The following is a 16,617-nucleotide window of genomic DNA, read 5'->3' on the forward strand; positions in this document are numbered from 1 at the left end:
CAAAAATATCGAGCGGAGATGTTTTATTGTCCAGCCTGACTGCAGCCCGTAATTATGCGTTCAACATGTTTAACGTGTGTGAATGCATTAGCTGCTTTCGCTGGTGGAAAACCTTAGCCGGGGGCACGGGAGAGGCAAGCCTGGAGACGGTTACGGATTCAAACGTGACTCTTCCCTTCCTGTAAAAGGCCAGGCTACCTTTATGAAGAGTCGGGGAAAACTTTGACCCAAGAAGGCTACTTTTGGTTTGGTTTGGTTAGGTTTGGTTTGGTTTGGTTTGCTTCCCTCTCCCGGATTGTTCGAAGAGTTTATCCGTTGGCTCTCAGGTTGGGGTCGGGCCGCTCCAGAGAGAGGATGCCTCTAACGCCCCTAGCGCCCTGGTCCTCGAAGGCCTCCCCAGAAGGGCTCCTCGGCCCCGGGCGGTGGCTCGGCCTGCGGCGGTGGCGCCCGGGGCGTTGGGCCGCCCCTCCTGGGCCAGGCCAGACTCCTCCCGCAGTTTGGGATTGTACCCCTCGGTGTTCGCTTTCTCGAGGTTGGGCTCACCCCGACTCCAAGGTCGCTCCAGATTGCGACGAGAGGAGACAAGAGCCGTCTAGAAGGCGGCCTTGCCCGAGTGAGCTGGTCTCAAAGGCGCGGACCCACCCTCTCTCGGGGTGGGGTGTAGGGTCAGCTCTAGCCAGGGCTGACCTGGGGTGAACTTGCTATTTTGGGTCCGAGTGCTGCGGGGCCAGGAGGACAGCTGGGATGGGGGAGGGACCCCGCCTCCATCCCCGGGCTAGCACGTCCTCGGTCCGGGCAGCTCTCTGTGGCCAGGGCAGGCCCCAGGGCTCAGGAGGGAACCTTGTAAGGTCCTGGGGCGGCACCTGCCCCCGACCCTGCGGTCCCCCCTTTGGCTGGGAACACACTGGATTCAGGCCGCGGCCCGCCTGCTGGGCGAAAGCGGCCAGGTCGAGGGTGACAGGCCGCGCCTTGCTGCCAGCTCTAGAGCAACAGAGGTGTGTGTGTGTGTGTGTGTGTGTGTGTGCGTGTGTGTGTGTTTAAAAGTCGTCGGTGGCTCTCTCCTTCCCCTCCCCCGGTTTTCATTTTAGTTCGAGCTTTTAGCACAAAATACAAGGCGGCGGCTAAGAGGGTGCCCGGCGGCGCTCAGCCCAAGTCGCTGGGCAAAATCGCCTCTGGTTACGTGGCCCACTCCAGCCCGGCATGGGCTTCGCTCGGTAGAACTGGGTCCTGGCCCTGGGCAGGAGGGCTGCTCCCGCGGGTGCCCGGAGGGTTTCTTTGCTGGAGGCGGACGGGCTTTCCACCCAAACCAGTGTATCTGAACTCCCAAACTCGACCACCCGTCCCCCGCCATGCCCTCCCCGCCCCCCCCCCCGCTCCATTTTAGAAAAGATCTGATTTTTAAACACATTTTAGGCTGCTGGCTCAAAACAAAACAAACCCGGGCGCTCCCAGTGCGGTTGTGGGGGAAAGTAGAAAAATCTGTGTGGTATCCAGGCCTTTTCCTGGCCGCTGTTGATGCCTCGGGGTATGGAGAATGGGAGGGTGGAGAGAGAGCATAGTGGAATCCCGGGGAGGGGGTGCGCACAGGAAACTTAGTCACTTGTTCCTCATCCAAAGAGGATCCCTTCGAGCTATAGTTTTTTTTTTTTTGGGGGGGGGGGGGTTACTGAATCTGGGGCCCTCAGATTTAAGGGGAAGTCCCATCTGCCTCTTGAGGGTAAGAGAGTGTCAGAGAGAGTTAGTGGGAGGTCCTGCGTGGCTGCATCCTTATAGAAACCTTATGGCTTTCAGTAACTTCGCAAAATGAGGTTTCGGAGGCTTCTCCAAACCTGGTTGTGATGGTGACTGTCTGGGGTGTATAAGGTGACTGTATTAGTGGATAGATGCTGGGCACAGCAAGAGTTTGGAAGGAGGAGACTTCTTGTCCTTTCTTTGCTCATCCTCCTCCCCTGGTCTTCCCCCACACCTGGGTGTTTTCATTCACAGCAGTCAGAGCTCCTCCCCCCCCCCCCCCCCCCCCCAGTCTCAGAAGGAAAGGTTGAGCTGGTGGTACATATTTCAGGCCCAAGAAGTAGTTTTGTCCTAAAGGCTGAGAGTTAAATTAGAGCCACACTTGGTGCTCTACACGCCTGTCACCTGAAGGTCCCTAACATGCTAGCAACACTTCTAAATGGTCTTCAGGGTTAAGCAGAATTTAGTACAGAAATGCTGGCTCAATTAGAAAAAAACATCAGTGCCCTTAAGCGGTTCTCAGCCCATAGGTCTGGACCCCTTTGGGAGTTGAATGACCTTTTATAGAGGTCACCTAAAACCATAGGAAAACACAGATACTTCCATTACGATTTGTAACAGTAGCAAGATTACAGTGATGAAGCAGCAGTGAAAATGATTTTATGGTTAGGAGCCACCACAACACGAAGAATTGTATGAAAGAGTCGAGGCATTTGGAAGGTTGAGAAATTCCTTAGAGGAAGGAGGGAAGGGCGCGGGTCTCATTGCTGTTTCAAGTGTGCTTTTGCTGTCTCTCTCTTCTCTCTTGTAGACTCACGTTTTTCTAAGTGCTCTCACAGCAATCCTCCCTACAGGAAGTGAGAGCCGGGCTCCCGTGTTCCTTTTTGCCGGTGTTCTTTAGCCACCCAGTAAGGGCTTAAGAATGGCTCTTTCTGGGCCCCAAAGTCAGAACCAGGGATGAGGAGCTTTTGTGCAAAAGCAGCTTGGGCCCCGGGGCTGGGGAAGAGCTGCACTTCCCGTGACTGCCTGAGCAGTGGGGAGTTTCCCTTGCAGCTGTACTAACCAGGAAGGGGTGGACAGAATTCTGAAGGACTCTGGCAAATCGGTGAACAGGCCACCTGGAAGACCTTGGCTTCTCCATTCTTCAGGTCCATGGAGGAGGGATTATCTGCTCCTCGCCAGTTTCAGCTTCTGCATTCGGTTTTCCTGCCCAGGAGTATTGAGGCTCTGTTCAAATCCTTTCCAAGCAGGCTTACACTCTTTCTTTGGCTTTCTGGTTTCTATTAGCCAGGGGCTTCATGTAAGATAATCTGGGTTTCTCCCTCTGACCTCTGAAACATGTAATTTGGGGGAGATACTGTATTTAAAATGCCAGTCCCGGTAATGAGCCCAGCTTAGCCGTGTGAGCTCTTACCCTCCCCTTAATGAACAGAGCTGTCGAGAAATCATTTCACTTTGATGTAGTTTGTGACCTGAGTTTTTGGCTTAGAGAAGACTGGGCAGCTAATTGGATTCTCCGGTTGCCTTTAATCTCCACCTCTGCACTTGGAACCTGACCAAGCTGAATTAAAGCGAGGACTCTGATAAACACGGATGTAGCCAGCTCCCAGGTTAACAGAAACAAGAAAGCTACGCCTGCCCCCACCCCACCCCCGCCACCACCATGGGCTTTAATGATCACAGCGTGGTTGGCACCTCACAAAACCCACAGAGCTATAGGATCCCAGGACCTGCAGCACGGAAGTCTTCAGAATCTTTTCCTCTCTGCCCTGACACCCTGGATACTGTTTAATTACAAAGAGAAGGAAGGAGAGGCACAGGAGGGAGAAGGGAAAGAAAAACTTACAATTGGTGTATGAAGCAAGGTTGGGGTCATCTGAAAGAGAGGCAGTACCTGTCCAGAAGACTTTGTCCCAGGGAAAGGAAGCGGGCTAGGCCAAGCTTTTGAGGGCCAGACAGTAAAGATTGCGATTTGAATTTCAAACTGTGTTTAAGAGTGAGGGGGTGCCGGAGAGAAATAGGATATGAGGGGCAGGGTTGTACAGCCCAAGGGGTTGGGAATCCTGGATTTCTATTTAATCTCTTCAGATGCCAGGGTTTTGTGCTCTGAAGGCAAAGCAGAAGGAACTAGTCTGCAGGCACTCCCCCCCCTTCTCAGTTGGGGCCTGAGAAAAGATTCTTTTAGGCTCCTTCCTGAAGCTCCAGTTGGCCCTTGTCCCTCAGCTGGAGGAGAGCTGAGGGCATGCTTTGTCCAAGGTGCTGGGATTTGTTCTAGGCCAGGGGCTTTCAACCTGGTCACTTGACAGCTTGGGCCAGATAGCTCCTTTGCTGTGGAGGCAGGCCTGTGCCTCCCAGCATATTTCTCTGGCTTCTACCTACTAAGGTCAGTTGTGAGGACAAAAGTTGTCTTCAGGCACCATTAAAGTGTCCACTTTGGGGCAAGACTTGCTTTCCACTGAGGACCATCAGCCCAGGCCTCTGTGAGACAGACATGTCTGGTGGGAAAGTAGAGTGCTTTGTTTAAAGTCATCTTTCAGAGTCTTGGAGAGCTAGGGCCTCTGCAGCCAGGTGCATAAAAACCTTCCCAGAAGTGTCTTGAACACCTATTGCAATACTTTCCTTAAGGCTTTGGATACTCGTATAGATTCCTGAGCATCTAATCCCAACCTTTCCATTTATTCTGAATGTAGGATAAGGATGTTTATGAATTTGTCCAGGGTAGATGCTCATTGAGAGGCATCCAAGTCTTAACCTTGTTGTACAACTTTGAGTAAAACACGCTTGATGATGATAGGGAAATGGCCAGGCAGTTGTCTGGGTGAGTGGAGTAGGCAAGTGACGAACCTATTGCACATTTTTGGGTATGATGCTGCGAGCACATGTGGATTTGATAGCTCTGTGAACATCTCTCTCCAGCTCTGAGAACCATGCAGTTTGACTGAGTAAGCGCTTCTCACTCAGGCTTTCCACAATCTCTTGTGATCAGGAAAGAGTGAGTCTGTCATACCTTCTTCTTCAATACTTAACACGAATATAATGTTGTTTTTTTTTTTTTTTTGAGAAAGGCTTTCTCTGTGTAGCCCTGGAATATAAGTCCTGGAACTCACTCTGTAGACCAGGCTGGCCTCAAATTCAGAGATCTGCCTGCCTCTGCCTCCCAATTGCTGGCATTAAAGGCTTGTGGCAGCACTGGCCAGCTGAAAAAAATATTTTTATTTTTGCTTTGTTTTGTAACGGGTTTATTTGTGTAGGCTTAGCTGTTCTGGAGAGCCTGTCTACTCACTTTGTAGACCAGCCTGGCCTCAAACTCACAGAGCTCTGCCTGTCTCTGCCTCCCAAATACTGGGATTAAAGGCAGCCACTGCCACCACCACTCAGCAAAAATAATTTTTAAAATAATAATTTTATGGGCTTGGAGAGATGGCTCAGCACTTAAGAGTACTTGTTGCCTTCCAGCGGACTGGAGTTCAGTTCCCAGCGCCCACGTCAGACAGCTCACAAACACCTACAATTTCAGTCCCGAGGGATCTGACGCCTCTGAGGGCACCACACTCATGTGCACAGATTAATACACAGATACATATACATACAATTAAACATAATTTTAAAAGTCTTTTTAAAAGTGAGAATTTTAGTATAGCTCTCTCTCTGTTTTTTGTTTGCTTTTTGTTGTTTTTTTGTTTTGTTTTGTTTTTTGAGACAGGGTCTTACTCCGTAGCTCTGGCTGGCCTGCAACTTACTCCGCAGATCAGGCTGGCCTCCGACTCTCAGAGATCCATCTGCCTCTGCAAACTGTGTGCTGGTGCTAAAGGCACGTGCCACCATGCCAGCTGCTACATCCATCTCATCCAGAGTTTCCCTTTTTCTTCTTTGTCTTTCTTTTTCAGTTCTCCTTTCAGAGTTTATCCTCAGTTAGGATTGAGAAGAGTTGAATAATTCACAAAAGCCGTTCTTTTGGGCTTGAATATGATTAACAGCACAGAGAAAAACCAAAAGTTAAGATATACTATACACACACATACACAATTTTTAGAATAAATTATAGACAGTTTGTACTAGCAAGACACATTTTGGGATTAGGATATTGAGGTGCTGTCTTCTGGACTATAACGAAAGCCCTTAGTGCTAATCCCGTTATGTATATTAGCTCATGCAATCTGCCTAAAGACTTTAGGAGCTGATCTACAGTCATCTTCACCTCTTAGACGGGGAAAGAAAACCAAGGCTCAGAAGGTAAAGTAACTTGACCAGTGTCATTCAGCAGCTAGGTGATGACTTGAGGGTTATTTCTTGCCATTGGATCCAAGGCTGACCCGGCCCCCTTCCTGTGCTGAGGATTAAGCCATAGCCCTTGGACATACTCAGCGTGAGATCTAACACCCTGTCCCAGGGTCTGTATTTCAGCTGATTTCTTCTCTGCTAGCTTGCCTGGTAGAGACAGTAGCCAAGATGACAGCTACAGATGGCCCGGTGGTTAAGAGCATGTGCTGGTTTTACAGAGGACCAGAGTCCTGTCTCTACCATGTCCTTCCGGTGGCTCACAACTTCCTGTGAGTCCAACTTGAGGAATCTGACACTCTTGCCTGGCCTCCTGTCATGACATCCCTCACTCATATTTTCATAATTAAAAAAAAAATAATGAAGTATGCTCTGAAAGGAGGACGGCTGTGGAGTTGATGGACATCTCTGTGCTAAGTATGGAGCCACTTGCCCTGGAAATGTCACTCTGAAACGGCTTCAGGGCCAGATTCCTCATCAACAGCCTATTAATGGAAGCTTTTCCAATAATCGTAAGTTATGGGAAATGTAATGCATATGCCGAGTATTTACTACCCTAGGAACGTGGGGGACGTAAGGAAGGAGGGAAGGTTGTAAGTGTAGAAAAACATGCATTCTGGTAACAGAACTCAGTGGCAGCCAGAGGTTCTTCGCAGGTTTCCGGCCCTGCTGGTGGCCCCTCCACCAGGCTGCATACAGGCAGGAACCCCCAGAAGAGGAAAGGGGCCTGTTATAGGAGTCGTCAACCTGTCACCACGGCTAGGGTGAATATGGCCTCTGAGTTGGATTGGGTGTGTGTGTGGAGGGGGGAAGAGGCTTGGTTTATAGCACTGCCAGCTGCTGGGCTGGGGGCAGGGGCTTAGGATTGTGGGAGGGAAGTAGAAGCTGGGGGTAGGCCTGCCTTCTCCATCCACAGCCCACGGCCTCTGAGAAACAGATGTTTATAATGGTGCTGCTGTCGCTAGTTAGCACTGAGCATGAGCACAGAGGTCCCGTCACCGTTTGCCCGTGCATATGTGTGCATTTGTGTGAGAAAGGGGGATGGAAGAGCCTGTGAAGGACGATACCAGAACGCAGTGCTGGGGACAGTGGGGTGTGAGGTGTGGGGTGCGGTGAAGGCGGCCAGGAGAGCCTGGGGTGTTGGTGGCAGGCCCAACTGGTGTCTGTGAGTTTGGCAGCCGGAAGGAGCTTGTTACTGGGTCCATGGAAGGTCAGGGCTAGAGGCCAGTACCGTCTTGCATACAGAAGAAGGGTAAAGGAAATTTCATTTTATCTCTTTCATTTTATTTACTATGTGCTAATGCTGGAATTTGCTTTCTTTTTCTTTTTTAAGACTTTTAAAAATTAGTTTTATTTATATGTGTGTGTCAGTATGTATCTATGCCATAGTGTGCAGGTATCCACAGAGGCAAGAAGAGATTCCTCTGAGCTGGAGTTGCAAGTAGTCCTGAGCTCTCTCACATGGGTGCTGGAAACCAAAGCAAACTTTGGTCCTATGGAAGAGCAACAAGCCTCCTAGCAGCTGAGCTATTCCTCGAGCCCCTGTTTTTATTTTTATTTTAATTAATTCATTAAATTGTTTGTTTATTTATTTTTGGTTTTGTTGAGACAGAGTTTCTCTGTGTAGCCCTGGCTGTCCTGAACTCCCTTTGTAGAACAGACTGGCCTCAAACTCACAGAGATCCACCTGCGTCTGCCTCTCTGAATGCTGGGATTACAGGTGTGCACCACCATGCCTGGCTCCTGTTTTTGTTTTTTAGATACAGTATTTTGTAGGAATCATCTCATAGGGCACTGTCCCTCACAACTTCTCCTAGTTGCATACTGGTGCTCTACCGACTTCACAGATGAATCAGACGTCAGCGATTAATGTACAATCTTCCCAACTGGGTGGCAGAGAGCCCCCCTCTCAGCTGTTGGGCCATGAGATTACAGAGGGAAGCCTAGGACAGGGTGTGGTGGAAGGGAGAGCCATGGGAAGGTTCTGTTTGTGATTCTGCTTGTTTTTAAGGTTTGCGTAAGAAAAAGTGGTGCTGCTCTGTGTTTCAGTTTCTTTACTATCATCAGCCCCACCTTAGGAAGATGTCCAGGGGTCATGAAGGACTGGATCTTTTGTTTGCCTTTTTGGAGGAGGTGGGAGGGCATCATCGATTGGGGTAGGAGTTTGAGGGTGCAGTGTCTGTGAAGTTCTTTGAGGACTGATAATGTGCCAGCTGGAAGGGCTGGCAGGAGATGCCACGCAAGTCCTGCAACACTTGGTTTGTAGAACCACAGAAACCCTGAGGCCTGGACCATACCTGCAGGAAGCCTCCTCCTGGCCCCTGGGCCCTGCACTGGAGCAGACGGGGGGGCTGTAGACTTGGAGTATGGCCACAGCGGAATGGACGTCATAAGCCATCATCCTCTTCCTGCTCTTGGCTCCCAGCCCCACAAACTCCACCATGGCAGGCATGGGACTTCTAACCTGTAGAGAAAGCTTCGTAACACAGCACGGAGTAATACTGTGAGTGCCGGCTTCTCTCAGCTCTTGCCATGACAGGTGCTGTAACACAGGCTTTACATTCTAAATATTTATTTTAGTTTATCTCTTTTGGATGGATTTTAATGGGGCACTCTGCGCAAAAACAAGTGTCAAATCATAAGATCGAGAAAATATCACAAAGTGAAGACATGGGTGCGCAGCGATACCAGAGAAACAGGACAAAACCGGTCCCTTGCCACCCCAAGGAGAGCCACTATCCGGCTGCTTAACAGACATCCCAACATTTACTTTTGCTGGGCCAGTGATGCTGGGCCATTTGTGGATCCTGCCTGGGTGAGGATGGTGCAGGCTGTCAAAAAAAGTGTCATCACCAACAGGCTGTGCCTGTGGTAGCTGTCTACACTTTTACAGAAATTTGAGGTCACCTTCTACGATCCCTCTGGCCTCCTCGGTGGAGTGTGGTGTGCCCCTCACTCCTAGGGCCTGTCCTGTGACTCCTGAGGATGGATTTGGATATCTCAGAAGTCACAGGGTGGGTTTTGAGCACAGCTCACCGCTGAGCTTACGGCCAACACAAATACCGAGGTATTGTGGTAGTAACACGTCGCCAACAAAGTTGTTGGAATAAATGTGGGGCCTGAGGTTTACCATGAAACCGCAGAGATGCGGCCTTAAATTGTTAGCACACTGGAGGTGGCGCTCTGAGGTAGAGCGGTAGAGCTGTAGAGCTTGCTCGCGCCTTGGGAGCCGTTTGCATATGCATGAGGTCTGACCCAGGCTCAGCCAAACAAAGGGATTGATAGCCTCCTGTTACTCCAACAACCCCAGAGCAGTTTTGCTTGAGAAATGGCGGGCTGCTTGTCCCAGCAGAACCTTCCCCCAGAGAAGAGCCCAGGCTTGCCAGGGTGTTCAGTTGTAATACTCTAGACTCAGGGTTATCCTATATCTCAATGTTTCAACATAAAAATCCACAGTGGGCTGGAGCAGCCTGTGGCTCACATGTGTAATTTTAGCGCTTGGGAGGCAATGTGCTAGGAAGATTGCCATTAGGTTCGAGGTCGATGCTATAAGACCCTATCTCAGAAAATCAGATACCAAGGACACTTGCTGCTAAACCTGACAAGCTAAGTGTGACCCCAGAATGAATACAGTAGAAGAAGAGAACGGACTCTTCCCTCTATCTCCACCCCCAAGACAGTGTTTCCCTGTTTCAGCCCTGGAACTAACTCTGTTGACCAGGCTGGCCTCAAACTCAGAGAGATCCACCTGCCTCTGCCTACAGAGCACTGGGCTCAAAGGTGTGTGTCACCGCCACCTGGCCAGAGAGAACTGCCTCTTTGGTGTGTATATGTATCTGTGCCGTGGCACATACACATATCTGTAAAAACACACACACCTACAAAATCAATAAATGTAAAACAAACAAGCCCCCACAGCAAACCGCTCACTTACCCATCCACTCAGTTACTACCAAAGTAACTAACTAACCAACTAACCAACTAACCAACTAACTAACTAACTAACTAACTAACTAACTAACTAACTAACTAACTAACTAACTAACTAATAGTGAGAGGTATAAATACCTAGGAAGCTCTTTTCCCTACATGCCCATCTTCTGTTGGACAGGAGCAGTGGGTAGAGAGGTAAAGACGTACTCTTTTCTTCCCAGTCTTCCTGGCATAAAGGGGTACCACACAGCCTCCAAGGCAAACTTTCCCCCCCCAACACAGGGCTTCTCTTTGTAGTTCTGGCTTTCCTAGAACTTGCTCTGTAGAGCACGCTAGCCTCAAACTCAGAGATCAGCCTGCCTCTGCCTCATCAGTCCCAGCGCACCGCCCTCTCCCCTCTGGATAAGGCAGTTACTCTCAGAGTTTCCCTGGGTTTTGTTTTCTGTGATGATACAAAGGAATGCAGCACAGGACCATTTGCTTTGTTGAAGGGCAAGGGATTCTGGCTTGGATTCTAGAGTCAAGACTTAGCATTTGAGTCCCCTACTTGCTTTGTGACCTTGGTCAAGTCGGTTTGTCTTTGCAAACATTGAAGATGTAAACTACCACCACCTGCTTGGCCCATAAGCTCTTGTGAAGTCTGAGTTTGGTGATTCAAATAGAACACTTAACTTAGGGCCTCGAGTACCTAATGACCACAGTAACTAGGTCAAAATTATTTGTTTTTATTTAGTTAATTTATCACTACCATTACTTTCCTAGGTAGGGTCTGAAACTCAGTATTTAGATCAGGCTGGCCTCCAAATTCATAGAGATCCACATGCCTCTGTGCTTGAGCCCTGGGCTCAAAGGTGTGTGCCATCGTGCCCAGCTTCATTTCATTTTTTAGTCTCCTATTGCTCAGGCTGCCCTTGAACACTCTGTGTAGCTGAGAACGACCTTGAATTTTGTACATTTTCATTATTTATTTGTTGGAGGAAGTCAGAGGGCAACTTGTGGGAGTCCGTTCTCTCCTTTCACACTCAGGCCATTAGGCTTGGCAGTAGGCATTTTTTTTTTTTTTTTTTACTAGATTAGCCATCTTCCTTGTTTGTGACCTTTGAATTTCTGATCCTCCTGCCCCCACCTCCTGAACTCTGGGACTCACAGGGTCTGTCTCCTGAGTGCTAGGCAATCACTCTACCAAGTGATCTGCCTCCCAGCTCTAACAGGTAGACCTCATTATGCATTCCGAATATTTTATATGGTGTGATTTTTATAAACATGGCAAGAAAAATGGTTCCAGTTTCACAGGTGATACAGTAGTGAAGTGCTGATACATATTGGATGCGGACAAACCTCAAAAATGTTATGCTAGGAGACAGAAGCCAGAACAAGGAAGCAACTGCTATATGGTACCAACTACTTAAAATGTCCAGAAACAGCGATTGATGGATAAAAGAACACGGAGAGTAGCGGTTGCTTCAAGCTGGAAATGGGAAGGGAGATTCATTGTAGAGAATCAGAAAATCTCACTGGGAGAACAAAAATATTCTAAAACGGATTTATTTTTATGCCTGTACCATCATGGGACAAAAAAAGAAAGAAAAGAAAGAAAGAAAGAGGAAAAAGGCATGGACCTTCATACTTAAAATGAATGAATTTTATGGCATAGAAAATACGTTTCAGGCTCTGGAGAGATGGCCCAGCAGTTAAGAGCACCGGCTGCTCTTTCAGAGGGCCTGGGTTCAAATTACAGCACCAACACAGCGGCTCACAACCGTCTGTACCTGCAGTCTCGGGGTACGCAGCACCCTCTTCTGGCCTCTACCTGCATAGCACACACATAGTGTGCAGACATGCCTACGGGCAAAACAGCTCATACACATAAAATAAATGATGATTTAAAAAAATACATCAACAAAAGTTTCAGTCTCCCCCCCCCCCACCACCAAAAACAAGAGGAGACCAGAGCTCAGATTTCCTCCTGGTGTTCAGTAAATGGCGGTGAGTTCTGCTTCCCACTGGGGAGGAAGGAGAAGGCCAGCATCAGGGGTGCTGATGCCCTTAGAACTGCTTGGAGGATAGAGACGGACAGGACTCTAGGAAAGAAGAACCAGGGAGATGAGCTTTATCCAGGGTGTAAAAAATAGGAAGTGATAATTGTGTCTCGCTTATACTAAAGCCTTAGCAGGAGCCTCACACTGCTCTGAGCCATAAGCATCGACCCTCATGGCTTACGCTGTCGAAAGCAGTGCTGTTACCTGTGTTTCAGACAGGATGGGCCCGACGCACAGGGAAGCCACATGTTTTGACTATAGTAATAAGCTAATATGGTGGAGTCAAGACAAGAATCCAGAGCATTTGTAATTTTACTCTGATTGGGGGCATGTTGTGGGGAGAAGTTAACTTGCGAGTTTGAGCCTAGGGTATTCAGAGGTCCTATCTAAGATAACACGACTAAATTTTTTTTAGGTATTTAACATTTTTATGTGTATGTTTTGTATGGATGTATGTGAACCATGTGCATGCCCATGGGGACCTGAAGATGATGGTCAGATCCCCTGAGACTGTAGTTAAAGATGAATGAGAGCCTCCATGTGGGTGCCGGGAATTGAAACCTGGGCTTCTTTTCTTCTTCTTCTTCAGATTTATTTATTTATTATGTATACGGTGTTCTGCCTGCCTGTACGCCTGCAGGCCAGAAGAGGGCACCAGATCTCATTGTAGATGGTTGTGAGCCACCATGTGGTTTCTGGGAATTGAACTCAGGACCTCTGGAAGAGCAGCCAGTGCTCTTAACCTCTGAGCCATCTCTGCAGGCCAGAAACCTGGTTTTCTGCAAGAGCAAAAAGTAACCTAACCACTGAACCATCTTTCCAGCCTTGGAAAACATGATATGTTTGTGTGTGTAAAAAAAGAATCACACCTGGGACCAGGCATGGTGGCTCTTGTCTTAAAAATAAATAAATAAATAAACAAACAAACCACCAAAACAGAACAAACCCAAACAAAAACCCTACATCAGGTGTCTTGGTGAGGGCGTGTATTCTTGCTGTTTATTGCTATCAAATGCTGTTTTTATTTATGAATATATGTAGGTATTTTTAAAAATCTATTTTATTTGTGTTCTTATATCTACCACACTCTTCACCCTGACCCTTTCCAACACCCAACCCCAGCTAGGAGAGACAGCGGTTAGTAGGGAGAGGCTGTGCTGAGGTCTTTTTAAACTACTTCCTACTGATTAGGGGCGTTGAATTTCTTGAGTCAAATCTAATCTTCAAAGTCTCATCAGGATATCTCCAGTTTCTTCCTATTGCCTCTTTTCTCATGACCACTTAACATACCAGCAACAGCAGCATCAGGAGCAGGAGCCAGCAGGAGGAACGATCTTGCCTCCTCGTTTGGGGCTCCGGTACTTTTTTTTCAATTTTTAAAAATTTATTACAATTTACTTTGTGTCCCAGCTGTAGACCCCTCCTTCATCCCCTCCCAATCCCACCCTCCCTCACTCTTCTCCTCGAATACCCCTTCCCCAGTCCAATGTTAGGGGAGGTCCTCCTCCCTTCCATCTGACCCTAGCCTATCAGGTCTCATCAGGATTGTCTGCATTGTTTTCCTTTGTGGCCTGGTAAGGGTGCTCCCTCTTCAGGGGGAGGTCATCAAAGAGCCAGCCACTGAGTTCATGTCCAAGACAGCTTCTTTTCTTCTTACTAGGGAACCCACTTGGAGACTGAGCTATCATGGGCTACATCTGTGCAGGGGTTCTAGGTTATCTTCTGGTCAAAGCTTATCTTCTTTCATTCAGCACACATTTATTGAACTTTTATTATGTACAAGACCACAGTCTAGGGGCCATAGGGGGAGAAGAAAGACTAATTAATGAATCTCAGACATTTCCTGAGGCTCCTCCAACACCCCCCCCCCCACTTCTAGGAATAGCAAGCTTTCCTGAAATGAAACTATACCCAGATGGGCCCTGCATCCTCCCTCTCTACCCCCTACCTCCTTCCATCACGCCCTTAGCAAGGGTTGGTTGAGTGACTGCATGAGCTGGGTTCTATGACAGGTACCAGGAGCCCTGGCTTAAGTATGGAATGAGGCAGCTGTAGAAAAGAAGAACCCAGGATGGTCCCAAGGTAGAGAATATTTTCAGGTGGAGGACAGGCGGTCCAGGATGGAGGCTGGGCTGGGGCGTGGCTCGGTGCTTGGCTACTCCTCTCCTATCATGCATGAGATCATCCCGAGTTGGATCCAAGCACTGTGAAACGAGCACATAAAAGGCCCGGCGAGATGGCTCAGAGGTCAAGAGTGGCTGCTGCTCTTGAGGGGGACCTCAGTTTAATTCCCAGCACTCCTACGGTGCCTCACAAGCTTCTGTCCTCTGAACTACACTACACACATATGGTGCACATACAAGTAAAATTAATCTCAGGCACATACACGTGCAATCCAATAAATAAATATTTATAAGCCCAAACGTGTAAAGAAGGACAATAGACAATCTGAAATGCTTCAAAAAGCCAAAACATACTGTACTAGATATTTTTATTGAAATGGTACGAGCACCGTCTCTAGCACTGGTGGTTGCAAACGTGACTCAGTGGGTAAGAGCATGAATTGCTCTTGCAAAGGACTTGAGTTCAAGTCCCACTATACACGTTGGGCAGCTCACAACAACCTTAACTCCAGTTCCAGGGGGCTCTGACACCTCTGGCCTCCATGGCTTACTGTATTTATATGCACAAACACATACAGAGACATACAATTAAAAACAATAAAGATAAATCTTTAAAAAAGTATTTTACTTTGAAATGGTGTGTGTGCATGTATGTGAGTGCGTATGCATGTTCATGTGCGTGCGTGCGTGTGTGTGTGTGTGTGTGTGTGTGTGTGTGTGGTGTTATTGGTGATAATGAGATACCCAGTGTGAATGCTGGGAACTAAACTCAGGTCTTCCTCCAGAGCAGTCTTTCAAACGCCGAGCCAGCTCTTCAGTCCCGAAAAATAAAATCTTAAAAAAAAATGAAACAAACAAACAAACAAACCAAAAAACCTCTATCATAGAAAAAAAAAAAGAAAGAAGCCGAATGAACAGATTAAGTGAAAATAACTCTCTTGCCTCTTTCATTCTTTTGGTTCACAAGACTTAGGATGACACTCGTATATAAACCAGGAAACCTGTAGCAGACATTAAAGGATGCAGGTTTCGTACAGGGAGGAGAAGAGGTTGAGGGATGAACACGGAAGTGGGAAGATCAGAGAGAAGCAGACGAGTGATAGCCATCTGGTGGTCGTAATGGAAGGGACCTGACTTTTTAATCGCTTTGCTTTGTGTAGGAGGAAGTAGTGAGCTAATTCATGCTCATTTAGAAAGAGATCAAGCTCCGAGGAAACGTCTACCTTGATAAATTAACGCCCCAGGCATTCCCCTGTGGCCCCAAAGTAACGGTGGGGTGTGCATTCCTCCATATAGGTGTGTACCTGAAATAGACATGTTTCCTGCACGATCACGCGTGAAGCCACTGAGCACACCCAACTGCACAGCAGCGGGAACTCACGCTGGGCAGAGCGCTTTTTGCGACTTATTTTTTAACGTGAGCTTAGTCTTGTTTGCCTGTGAATGGCTTTTTACTTCGTAGGTCGAGAACTGTGTGTGTGTAGTTTCATTCAGCCGTCTGCGCCAACACATACACAACTGTGGGGTTGCTTTAACTCTCTATGACTCAAACAACGTAAGCATTAAAAAAAAAAAAAAATTCTTGAATACATGGTGTAGGGAAAAAAAAATTCCTACAGACTGATTAACTAAATTTAGAAACGTCAGATTGTTTCCCAGAAGGTTTTACTGCCTCCTTCCCCTCACACGAGAAAAACGACCCAGAAAATAATTACACGCAGGCAGGAGAATGCGAGCGCCTTTTGCTTTGAAATTCCACCAATATCAAACTGACTTGTGTCTTCCTACCCTGTGGTGTGTACAAAAAGCGTTGAAAATAGGCTTGGCCAAGCATCCCCTTGGTAGACCGAAGGCCAGACTAAGGGGGACGGAGGGGGGTGGGGGGGCGAGGGGGAGGAGAAAGCGCTGAAGACTGCCGCGCGGAAAGAGCAGGTCAGAGTGAGGACCTTGGGGGGCGAAGGTGTCTGCAGGACTCCCCACATCTCAGAGGGATTGGATCCCGCCGCGCGGCGGGAGCCCGAGCCTTTCTCAGCAGATGGAGAATTCCTTTTTAAGCCCAGACAGGAAAGGGCGCAGACACCAGCCCTCTGCTCCTGGAGGGTCGAATTTCCTCCCAACAAATACCCAGCGTTGGGATGGAATTCCCTCTCCGGGGTGCATTGCCAGCCCGCGCCGCCCCTGCTGCCCCGGCCACCCTCTCCTCCTTGCCCGGAGCTGCGCGTCTCCAGGCCGCTCAGCCCGTGTGGCTGTGAGCTGAGTTGCGGGGGCGCGTCGCTCGGGTGGCGTGAGCATCGCGGCTAAGTCCTGCCCCGGTGTCCTGCCAAGGCGACGTTTCCGAGAAGTGGGCGACGGAGGCCTCCGGGCCACTCCCAGCGCCTTTCGGATTTGGCAGGATCATCCCGGGACATTTGGGCGCTCAGAGAGTTCGGTTCTTGCCAGCTTGTGGATAGAAGAGAAAAGAGTTAACCTACCCACCTCAGAAACTCAGAGGGGGCTGGGAAAGGCAGCAGACA

The 16,617-nt window shown here is 48.5% G+C and overlaps 1 protein-coding gene across 1 annotated transcript in view; it reads right to left on the reverse strand.

Moving 5' to 3' along the window:
* Hoxa13 (homeobox A13) overlaps positions 1–16,396 on the reverse strand; it is a 30,514-nt gene extending 14,118 nt beyond the window's left edge. The window contains exons 1-2 of the mRNA XM_055611817.1: positions 16,313–16,396; positions 8,307–8,473 (exon numbers count right to left, since the gene is read on the reverse strand). Coding sequence (XP_055467792.1) covers positions 8,307–8,473; positions 16,313–16,396 — 251 coding nt within the window. The remainder of the gene's footprint in view (positions 1–8,306; positions 8,474–16,312) is intronic.
* Positions 16,397–16,617: the final 221 nt, after the last annotated feature.

Source organism: Psammomys obesus, unplaced genomic scaffold (genome assembly GCF_907164565.1).
Source record: "Psammomys obesus unplaced genomic scaffold, mPsaObe1.curated_primary_1811, whole genome shotgun sequence".
NCBI classification, from domain to species: Eukaryota; Metazoa; Chordata; class Mammalia; order Rodentia; family Muridae; genus Psammomys; species Psammomys obesus.